Consider the following 12,591-nt stretch of genomic DNA (forward strand, 5'->3'; position numbering starts at 1 on the left):
CTTTACTCCATCCTTAGATATAACATGCCCCAAAAAATGGACTTCTCTTAGCCAAAATTCACACTTTGATAGTTTAGCATATAGCTTTTTTCTTTTCAAAAGCTCAATGATCAATCGAAGATGTTATGCATGCTCTTCTTGGGTTTTGGAGTATATAAGAATATCATCGATAAATATAATGAAAATTTTATCGAGGTATTCTCTACATATTCGATTCATCATATCCATGAAAGCTGCAGGTGCGTTAGTCAAACCAAATGGCATAACCAAGAATTCATAGTGCCCGTACCTGGTTCGGAATGTTGTTTTTGCTATATCACGTTCTTTGACTTTCAACTGATGGTATCCTGATCGCAAATCAATCTTTGAGAAGTAACTGGCTCCTACTAGTTGATCAAACAAATCATCAATCCTAGGCAATGGATATTTGTTCTTTATGGTCAATTTGTTTAACTCTCGATAATCAATACACATACACATGGTGCTATCTTTCTTTTTCACAAACAGAACTGGAGCTCCCCATGGTGAAGTACTTGGCCTGATAAATCCTTTGTCTAACAAATCCTTTAATTGCGTAACTAGTTCTTTTAATTCTGATGGAGCTAATCTGTACGGTGCTTTTGCTACAGGTGCTGCTCCCTATATCAAATTAATCCTAAATTCAATAATTCTATCTGGAGGTAGCCTTGACAAGTCTTCTGGAAAGACTTCAGGATATTCACTGACAACCGAAATTAATTCTTGCTTACTTTTTTCTTTCTTGGCATCAATTGTGTAAGCTAAAAATCCTTGGCATTTCTTTTGGATACATTTTTTGGCTTTCATCACAGATAGCAAACTGGTACGATGATCCTGATGATCACCATGAATTACGACTGTCCCTCTGGTAGGTAACATAATTCTAATAATCTTTTCATTGCAAACAATGCTGGCCTTATTTTCTGCCAACCAATCCATCCCTATTATCACATCAAATTCTTTCATAGGCATGGGAAACAATCGGATGGGTATCTCACAATCCTCAATCATAATAATGCAGTTTTTAAACACATAACTCACAGATACTTGACCGTTAGCAGTATCAACTACTAACTTATAGTCAAGTGGCAGAGAATTCATACGAGCACATAAGGCAAATGATGGGAATACAAACGAGAAGTTTGCACCCGAGTCAAATAATACTTTAGCATGTAAGGAGTTCACAAAAAATGTACCTGTTACTACATCGGGTGTAGTTTTTGCTTCATGTTTGGTCATTTGAAAAGATCGACCCCGCGCCCCACCCGTTGGTCCTCTACCCATATTTGGTCTTCCTCGGCTTGTTGATGTATTGCTCCCCATGGTTAACTGTGGGGCTTTCAATTGTGGACAATTTGGTCTGAGGTGATCTGGAGAATTACAATTAAAACACTTTTTAATTGTTGGGCAAACACTTGACAAATGACCTGTTTTACCACATTTATAACATTTCCTTAGCTCAATCCTGCATTCTCCCTGATGAACTTGATGACATCGGGGACAAGTCCATTCATTTAATCTTTGTATGGGCCTGTTTCCAAACTTTACAACTTTTGGTCCCTTGTATCCGGTTAATGGACCTTCCCATTTCCTCTTTTCTATTGCTTTCCCTTCTTCTTGTCTGTTCTTGTTTCTTTCTGTTACCTCCGCTGCGTCAACGGTTAATGAAAATGTAACCGGATTCATGGCTATGACAAATTCTCGGATTGATGGTTTCAATCCCCAAATATACCTTTCCACTTTTCTAGATTCCGAGGAAATATAATGTTTTGCAAATCTTGAATATTCGATGAATTTCTCTGTATATTTCCTTACAGTTCTGTTTCCTTGTTCCAATTTTAGATAGTCTTCTTCCATTTGTCTAACGGCAGCTTTTGGGCAAAACTGCTCCTTGAATCTGTGGACAAACTCTAGCCATGTCATAGTTTGCAAAATATCTGTTTTGGCTAAGGATTCTACTTCCCACCAAAATAATGCATTTGATTTCAGCACAGAGACTGCAAATCTGACTTTATTTGTTTCTGCACATCGGATGGTATTCAATACAGACTCCATCTCTTTGATCCAACACATAGCTTTAATTGGANTTGTCTGTTCTTGTTTCTTTCTGTTACCTCCGCTGCGTCAACGGTTAATGAAAATGTAACCGGATTCATGGCTATGACAAATTCTCGGATTGATGGTTTCAATCCCCAAATATACCTTTCCACTTTTCTAGATTCCGAGGAAATATAATGTTTTGCAAATCTTGAATATTCGATGAATTTCTCTGTATATTTCCTTACAGTTCTGTTTCCTTGTTCCAATTTTAGATAGTCTTCTTCCATTTGTCTAACGGCAGCTTTTGGGCAAAACTGCTCCTTGAATCTGTGGACAAACTCTAGCCATGTCATAGTTTGCAAAATATCTGTTTTGGCTAAGGATTCTACTTCCCACCAAAATAATGCATTTGATTTCAGCACAGAGACTGCAAATCTGACTTTATTTGTTTCTGCACATCGGATGGTATTSAATACAGACTCCATCTCTTTGATCCAACACATAGCTTTAATTGGATCTATTTCTCCCGAGAAGGTTGGTGGTTTACAAGTTAGAAACATCTTTATATCTCCTTCCATGTTATTGATAATTGGAATCGATGGAGTAACTTCAATTCTGCCTGTCTCTATTCTKRCAGKATTCCTCAAAATAGAAGTCAAGGTTTCCCTTAGCTTTCCCATTTCTTCAGCTAATATGTCTCTTGTTACATATTCTGGGTGAGACATTCGTTCTTGATTCATATTTTTAGAGTTTGATTCTGCTTGATTCATATTAATTTCTGGCTGACTTATTCTGCCTCTGGTCTGCCCCCTACCTCTGCCTCTACCTCTGCCTCTGTTTCTGCTCTTAGAGATGCCAATAGGAACAACAGGGGATTCTTCTTCATTGGGGCGGGTGATCCTTTCTGACCTTCTCGATCTACTAGCCATATGTAGATAACAAAGTTAAAACACATATTTTTCACATTCTCAAATATAATAAAGTGTCCAAGTTCAGTTATGTACCTGTAAATTCAAAATTACATTGGCCAGATGTAATCCGAAAATACCTTACACACTGATCTCTTAACTTATTATATTTATTCCAAAGGTGCTAACTATGTTTGGGACTCTAATATACAATGAAATAGTTTAAGTCTATGTATCATACATGTGAATACCTAAATCCCTTAAACTCAGACTCTAATACCAACTCTGTAACACCCCCCAATCCTTACATTGCATATAACACATATTTTATACATAGAATACATGTCTTCTCCCACATAGGTCCATAATACAAGAGTCTATAATGTAAAATACGTAAGCCAAAAATTCCAAAATTACATGCTCTTGCATTCTAGCATCAATGCTTCCAAAACAGCTAAGCACATAGGGAAGTAATTCACATAATTATCTTTCCCTTATTATCTTTACCTGCACACATAATTTTGAAAACACAAAATGAGGGTTAGACATTAATGTCTAGTGAGGTTCCCTTTTATGTAATGCAGGGTGAAGATCACCAAAACGTTTATTTCAAATCATTCATTTTATGAAACAAAACTAAAATCATATTGCTTCAGTCCATCGGGCCTCTGGTTCCAAACCACACTTGGAATATATTTCAACATCCAGGACCAGAGCCCCTCTGGTCTTTCTTTCAGAGCTTCTGGTTCCTCGACCAGAGCCTCTGGTTGCACTAACCAGAGCTTCTGGTTCAATGTGCAAGCCAACCAGAGCCTCTCTGGTCTGTTTTTCATAAAAAGATTCTAAGTATAAAATTCTTTTCTTAAAACTTCTAAAATATGATTTTGACATAGAAGCTAGTATTGATAGATATAGAACCTCTGATCCAAATAGTATATTTAGTAAAAACTTGCTCTTTCTTCAAATCAATAACCAGAATCCTCTGGTCCAATAATGAGGACCAACCAAAGCCCCTTCGGTTCCTTACAAGGAACAACCAGAGCCCGTCTGATTCCTCAAAAAAATGACCATTATGTTCCAAAACACTTTTAACCAATACCAATGGCCATAGGCCAAGTTTTCCCCTTCTCAATGACATCAATACCATTATTTCTAATAAGAACAATATCTTTGAGTTCTCAAATCACAAAGAAATAAGGATTCAAATCTATTGTAGTCTTAAAAGACATAATAGTAAGAGCTATAATATTCACACACAATTGCCACCCTTATTCCAAAAGACACMTCTCCTTGATAKGCCACCCTTATTCCAAAAGACACMTCTCYTTGATATGCCACCCTTATTCCAAAAGACACCTCTCCTTGATATGCCACCCTTATTCCTTCTTCAAAATCTATGAACTAATTCGGATGAAGGACCGCAGTCACAACCATCTTATCGAATCCTCATTCATAGTTTTATCCATAACATTTATAGATTAATTCCAAATGAAGACAGATCAAAGTCACAATCGTCTCAAAAGAATATTCTCTATAGTTTTCATACAACAGTTTTATCATCAAAACCTTTCAAACTCAAGAACAAACTTATCTTTCGAAGATTTCCAAAACATCAAGTCCCTTTTAAATCCTCAAATCAGGATATCATTTCCAAAACTGTTTTAAAGAAGCAATCTCTTCTTTATCTTTCCCAAAATAGTTTTTAATACAAAAAAATATAACAATAACACCTTTAAACTATCAAAATAGTTTTACCATCTTTTCTTCAAAACCAACATCAAAACCCGTAGTGTATAATCAACAATATTTATAAAACTCACAGTTTATAATCAACGGTAGTTTAAAAACTCACCTTAATAATCACAGTTTCTGCAGTTTTAAAACACACAGCAAAACACAAGCTCTTCAAACAGCTTTGAACAAAATATTTCTTCAAGAACAATTCTCACCACTACAACACTCTTTTTCTTTTTCAACATATTTTTTTTCTTCAAAATGAAATGATAAGATAGAATCTTATCTTTTTATTTCTTTAAATACTCCCACCATAGCGGTGAAGATTATTAAAAACTCATAGGCGGTGAAAGCTTTAACCAATAGAAATAATCTTGGGTGGTGAGTTTTTCATTATAAAATTCATGGTTTCTTAACCATGAAGATATAAGTTTTTGAATATAATAATGTTTCCACCAGAATAACTTATCACAAATATGCACCACCTCATGTATGCTTCACACCACATGCATACATGTATAAATCATATATGTCATAACATCTTTTCACATATATGAATGCATAATATCATGTTCACATATATAGTTCATGCATTTCTACTTAGATATGCATATTWCAYGTAATYCACATAATAAACATGTATAAATTACCTCAACCCAGGTTGTCTCAAACCTGGTTATAACATGTCTAATGTTTGGTACGATTAGACTGGATAGGACAAAACTAGACAAGTTAACCCTGAAAATCGTTTGATGATTTTATATATCATATAATACTTATGACACAAATCAAGTAAATATTTAAATAATTTAATTTATAAACATGTTTACACAATTTTAATATACTAATACATAAATATATAGTAGTACCAAATTTGAATGCATAATTTGATATAATTGATGGTAGTTTGGAAAAAAAATCTTGTTCGTAATTTATAAACTATGTTTAGTTCGGTTTGAAATATCTTTATAAACTAAAAAAGACACGGTGGAGATTGTTGCAGGAACAATAGGGTGGGGGTAGTAGAGGCGGTGGTAACCGGTGGATGATAGTGATTGTGGAGGATGAAGATGGTGAACAATGGTGGATGAGGTAGTTATAGCTGATGTGGTTGAGGTAGAGGTGGCCGTGGGTGGTGGTAGTGGTAGCCGATGGTGCTGGTGCTGGTGCTGGTGCTGGTGCTGGAGAACGATGATGATGAAGGAAGTGAATATGGTGGACAAGAGGCGTAGTGGAGGTTGTTGCAACGACAATGGTGGTGGAGTTAGAGGCGTTGGTTGTTGGTGGTGGCGGCGAAGGACGGTGATGACCATTAAAACAAATATCATATTATGGTTAGATGAGGGTTGATTAATAATTTTTTAGTTTGTCTCATCTTTGTCCCATCGTTTTCCACTTATTTTGGTGGAACAAGAAAAATCTTTTTTGTCCCACCTTGTCTCACCCAATCCCAGTTCTTAACCTTGTCCTATGTCGCGTCAAACGTCGTACAAGAGTTTTTGTCCTATCCCATGTACCAAACGAAGCCTTAGGGCCTTTTTGTTTGATAAAAACCTCTTAATGCCTCTTGAGTCTGAATCCGTCAGATGTTTTCCTTCTCAAGTTGTTTGATTTTCTTTCAAAATAAGAGCTAAAAAGCACTGACCATCATATGAAATTATAAGTGATACCTTGAACCATTAACCGGCAATTATTCGCATACGCTGTCAATCTTGCCTCTCAAGTTGTCAGTCCACCTCTCAAGCTGTCGATCTCTCAAGCCCTATCAATCTCCAGATTTCTAAACTCAAATTGTTCTCAAGCCAGTCGATCTCTCAAGCCCTATCGATCTCCAGATTTGTAATCCTAAATCGATATTTGCCTGTCGAGCTCCAAAAGATATGTCAATCTCCCAAATTTAAACCCAGATCGTCCCTTTGTTCTTTCTTCTTCCTCTCTTTCCTATCTTCAATTTGATAGAACCATATGTCTCTTTGTATCTGTGTGTGTTTGTTTGCTTGTTCTTACACGGCGCACATGCACATAATGAGTTGATGTGATTTACGACCCAAATGAGAAAACAAAGAAAGAATGGTCAGTAGCCAGCAGGGGACTAAAATGATGATGAGGAATCTATTTTTCTTCTTTCACAGTTCCCTTTAGCAATCCCTATTTCTCACACACACACTCTTTCGTCTACAGTTTTTTTTATTATAGCTGGTGTTGTTTGATGTTTTTGGACCTGTGTTATGATCTCGTAAATGTCATTTTTCTATATGGGGTTTTCCTTGGAGATGATCTTGTCAGTCCCCTCTTTTCCCTCTTTCTTATGTGTTGATTTTCTGTCTCTTTGATGTGTTATTACTGTTTCTTAGAAAAATAGTTGTGATCTGAAATGTCAATTCTCAATATGGGTTCTTCTTTCTTGGACGATATTAGTGTCTTTCTCTCTGTTCTCTTTCTTGGATCAAGTGTTTGTGATGGTTTTTGGCATAGTTATTATAAAAATATCAAATCTTTTGTGGATTTTGATTTGTTGATGACCAGTCTTTTTCTCTCTGTTTGCTTTATGTTCCCATTCTTCAAATTCCCTTTTTTTTCATTACATTTTATGTCATTTATGATGTTTTTGACAATTTCTATTTATAAAAACAAACAATTGTATTGATTCAGATTTCAGACATTTATCGATTTACAAAACCAAACGATCTTATTAATTCAGATTTCAAACTTAAGACATTTCATATCTCAGACTTCAGACTATTTATCGGTTTATAAAAACAAACTATCATATTAATTCAAATTTCAGACTTCTATTCTACATCAACAATCTTGTCAATTCAGATTTTAAACTTCAAACATTTATAAAAACAAACATTATAATTGATTTAAATTCTAAATACAACACCATCTTTTTATCAATAAAAAATAAAATAAAACTAAAGAATTCGAACCCCTAAAAAAACAAACGTCATTTTGATTTGACCCGAGATATAATTTATTATCGCCAAATATTTAGGGGTGGGCTAAATACACCTCTATGTATTGCTTAATGCACCCTTATCCATGAATTTCTTCCTCACACACATCAACATTAATACATGCTTTTTACATTCCCAATGCTTGAAATGACCTTATTCTTACATAAAAAAGGGTGCCATTAGCACTCCCCGATATTTACCATCTGATAACATATATTTGTTTGAAAGAAATTATGGTGCAAATGATTATGCTGAATCCTGATCGTCACTTCCTTTTCAAACTTTGGTGCAATATCTGACAAAATGTCAGCAAAATTTCCAAGATCCAAAAAAACCCAATTCACAGTCTGAATAAGGTACAAGTCTTTATAGCATGATTGATCTGGATTTAACAATTACAGCTCTGACAAAACGATTCCCTACCAGCTACTAACAAATCAAAGAAACAGCACCCACAGAACAGAAGCAACACCCTTGTTACAATTAGTTCCATGATTCAAGTGTAGGAAAGCTAGAGAAAGAGTCAAAATCGATTCCACCGTCGGCCATCGCCGGAGGTCGAGAGAATCCGGTGCCGGAAACAGCTATCCGTTGGGTATTATTGTTGTGATGGTGATCAAGCAAATAACGTGACGTGTCCAACGTCGGCAACAGTCCTTGTAACTTGTTGATAAAGGGTTGTCGGAGGGCTTCCGGTTTCACCACCGTGGAAACCGGCATATGTCCATTACCTTCTAACTTCACCCCGGTCACCTGCTGAACCATCTGCCTAAAATTACTTGGGTCCGCCTGGATGAACGTGGTCATCGACCGTTTCGACGCACGTGACTTACGCTTGGCCGTTTTCCCAACAGACACACACAGGTTTGGTCCCCGCCTTTTGGATCCGGGGGTTTCGGGCTCCGAACCGGAACCACTGGCGGTTATCGTCGACGCCGACGCAGTAGTACTGCAATAATCACTTTGCTTCACCATAAAAGAGGAGGAAATCGGGTGGTTAGCAGCGGAGACGATATCGGGATGTTGGTTCCGATTAAAAAAAGATTGTTGCAGGGCTTTGGTTAGAGCGGTTTCGGTTTCTTTTGAGAAAGCATCTGAGTACCATGAATCGCCGCCGATTGTGGATCTGAGCATCCATGGTTCAATCGTCGCCAAATTATCCGATGAAGCCATTATTGTTTTTTCAAATTGTTTGGTTGGTTTTTCTGAATTTCTTCAATGCATTTAGGGTATGACTGTAGAGAGGTAGGGAGGGAGAGGAGTGGGGGAGGAGTTTGGAGAGGAAGGAGATAAATAGGGCGGTGAGAAAGGGAAACGCGTTTATCGGGGACACGCGTCAATGGTGGCGTCACCATTGATGTACGGATAGCTACTTATCTTGACGGTCTCATCTCATGTGCTTGCCACTACACCTTGAGTACACCACCTAATTCTTTTTATTTTTTTTATTTGGATCCCTTCATTTTAATGAGTTATGCTAAATGAGACCTTCAAAAATTAAATTAAGACACTCCGTCACAAATTTTATAAATAGTGAAAATGAATTTTTTTTTTGTTTTCTCTTCCGTTAAGATAGATTTTTTATATAGTTTTATAAAAAGTTATAATTCGATAAAGCTTCAAAATTTTCTAAAATTTGATTTTATGTTTTTATATTTATCGATGAAATTGAATTATTATTATTTTATATAATTCTTTTGAAAAGTGTATTAAAATTAATTTATAAAATATTTTAATAATATAATAAATGTTGAAATTTCAAAAATAAAGAACATGTTCAAGTTAAATGTAATTCATTTGTAAAAAAATTAAGTTTTATTTTTCTATTTTAAAGAAATTATAAAAAATATATTGGCAGATGTGACTTAAAAATAAAGTTTGACTTTTAAAATTATAAGATATAATGACGTGCATCGATTTATTCGATTAGAACCAATATAAATGGAGTATTCGATTGTAATTTGATCAATCATCAGTTGGTTATTTAATTGTAGCATAGAATTCAATACAAACAAACCAATTCTAATCCAATTACTATCTAACAAACATCCAATTATTAAATATATGTAACTAATAATTTTATGATATTGTTTTAGTTGATATTTACATATAGCGTATTTTAATAAAGTAAGATAACATATAAATAAATGGTTTTGAAAAGTCCTAATTCTAGTATGGAAGGTTAAGATCTTATTATTGATGAACATGCTTCTTTATTTTATTTTGAGTAAACATCTTCTCATCTCTTGAGTTAATAAGGTTAAACACGCTAATGAAACGACGTTAACACCAGAAAGTGCACATGTTTCTATGAAATTTAACTTTTTTTATCCATCACCAAATTTGCTTACCCTTTTGTATTTGAAAACCACCCCCCCCCCCCCTTCTTTCATAAACTTTTGGTGCTACATTTCACCTTTGCATTACCTATTAGGCCCTACATAGGATTTCAGAGTCTAATATTAAACTTCTTATTCTTGATAACTTATTAAATTTTAGCTATAAATAGAAAACGTTTGCTACTTCTCCAAGAAATCTTAGCCCCCATTTACTAATCTCTTACCATCTCTTATCCATTAAGAGATGCTTACCCGGGTAAGAGGTAAAAATGTTTACCTAAAAGCAAAATTAGCAATCAGATTTCCTGCCTCTGACCGTCCTCTTACTAGGGTCAGCATAAAAAATGAATCTTATCGTGGTAAGAGGGATGTATTCCTTATCTACCATCTCCATCTAAAACCCTAAATCGGTGTGTCTTCTTCATACAAACAGGTGCGTCTTCTTCATACAAACAGGTGTGAGCTTGCTTCAGGTATCGTTGATTTCATTTTCTCTTCGATTTGTTGTTTATCGTATATTTCTTTTCGATTCTTCTTCTTTTTCTTGATTTCTAACATCCCAGATTTGGTAATCGATTTCTTGATTTCTTCTTCCTTTTCTTATTTTCATAAATCTGCAAAGAAAAGGAAAGGGGATCTTTGTGAAGCTTCAAACGACCAGCCGACTCTAGGTATTCGATTTTCTTCTCTGTTGCTGCAAATGGGTCGATTTTCTTTTTGTCATTCTCTGGTTTATTTTCTTTTGAGTATGGTTTATTTCTGCAAAAGTTATAGTGTATGTTTGAGCTATCATACATACATGTACCCTACGAAAACGTTAAAGAAATTTACCTACTAGATCCACTAGTCGTTTGTGCACAAGGATTTATAAGTTATAACCACCAACCCCCGAATCAACCCAAGGACACACAACAGACTCAAATCATAAGCCAATTGTGCTATGTCTGGGCTTGAACCAACTGTTATTTGTGTTGTAAATCTCCAGGACTTGCTTTTATTTGTGAGTACAACTAGCAATCACAAAATTAAACAACATAACATAGCCACCAGCCATAGTGTTTTGGTAAAAATAAATCTTTAATATGGGTTTTTAATACCCAAGAAAAAAGGGCAATCTTTTTCATCATATGTAAATAAACATTGACAGACTGACAGACATGCTTCAAGGGAGGATTAGTTCCATTCTGTATCCTGCCCTGATACACGAAACGAGATTCTCCAAGACCACCAAAAGGTTTGATCTTAACATCTGAAATAATTGGAAGCCTATTTGGAGAGAACGTTGTATATATACCCTACAAGAATACATATCAAGAACACTCCTACAAACCCCACAAATGAGATAACAAGAATAATGCCAAAACCACCAAATGCTACTCTGTGCGTTGCTTCTGGACCATCATCTGTTGAGCTTGCAATTGAAAAGTATCAAGGAAATGATAAAATTAGAATCATAAGATATGTATATGCATTTGGAGTAGATGGGGTGGTCTAGTCAGAGAATTAATTGTCTTTTAAAGTTTATGGCATTATGAATGCATTTCACATCAAGGATGGGGGTGGGGTGGGGAGTGGATATGTGTTTCAAAAGTAGACCTCACAGTAGCTTCAGCTTTGGGACATGTAGAAGAGTAAAAGCCTGATTTCAATCCTACTTGAGATTTAGCAACTGGGATTAAGAATAAACTCAAACTAATGATGATTAGCAAAGTAATCTCCATTTCTGAATATAAGATTGTTGTATCTAATAGGATATATATAGAGTAGTAGCTAACTAATTGTGTTGATTTTGATGGTACTAAAGAATAGAAATTCTTGTTCGATTTTGATGATACTAAGAGATGGAATTGGCATAGAAAAGTGAAAGGATTTGGTGGGATGAAGAAATATTGTTTGTGTGTAGGCTGACAATATTTGTAGGAGGGTGAAGCTCAAGATATTGAGTTATGGTAGTGATGGAATTGCACTATTATTTTTGCAGGCATAATTGCAGCGGTGAAAAGTGATGTGACACAAGGAGTGAAACAATGGAACAAATAATCCCAAGTAGTATTGTCATCCTGGTCATAAAAATAGGCCTATTTTGTCCATACTTATTGCCCCCAAAAAAACTCAACCATATTTTCATGGTAGAATCAATTTGAATGTATAAGTATCAACCAATTGGGGACTAATCTAAATTTGGATTAATCTGTATTAACCAATTGGGACTTTCACAAGTTTGTATATATTGTGGTCTTGGTGCATTTTATAAATGATCAATATGAAATACAAATAAAACACATCATAAATACTTGAATCCAAAATACCAAAATACTTGAATTATGTCATGTCCTCTTAGGGTGCGTTTGGTGCACAGACAGGACAGGACAGGACAGAACAGGACAGGACAGGACTGGACAGGACAGGACAGGACAGCTGTTCAGCGTTTGGTAAGGCATGACAGAACAAAACAGAACTGGTGAAAATGACCAATTTGCCCCAGTGCAAATCGAACAGCAAATTGATTCATAGCAAATCGAACATAGCAAATTGATTCATAGCAAATCGAACATAGCAAATCGATTCATAGCAAATCAAACAGCAAATCGA

General features: G+C 35.5%; 1 protein-coding gene across 1 annotated transcript; it reads right to left on the reverse strand.

Moving 5' to 3' along the window:
• Nucleotides 1–7,910: 7,910 nt before the first annotated feature.
• LOC112507005 (calmodulin-binding protein 25-like) lies at nt 7,911–8,915 on the reverse strand. The gene has a single exon (XM_025111383.1). It carries the CDS (start codon nt 8,831–8,833, stop codon nt 8,144–8,146), a length of 690 nt encoding a protein of 229 aa, XP_024967151.1. The 5' UTR covers nt 8,834–8,915; the 3' UTR covers nt 7,911–8,143.
• Nucleotides 8,916–12,591: the final 3,676 nt, after the last annotated feature.

The sequence above is a fragment of the Cynara cardunculus genome, assembly GCF_001531365.2.
Source record: "Cynara cardunculus var. scolymus isolate 2C chromosome LG 2, CcrdV1, whole genome shotgun sequence".
Lineage (NCBI taxonomy): Eukaryota > Viridiplantae > Streptophyta > Magnoliopsida > Asterales > Asteraceae > Cynara > Cynara cardunculus.

Bases quoted from the DNA above. Each gene is read 5' to 3' on its own strand.
- LOC112507005 (XM_025111383.1), bottom strand. From the start codon at position 8,833: ATGGCTTCATCGGATAATTTGGCGACGATTGAACCATGGATGCTCAGA.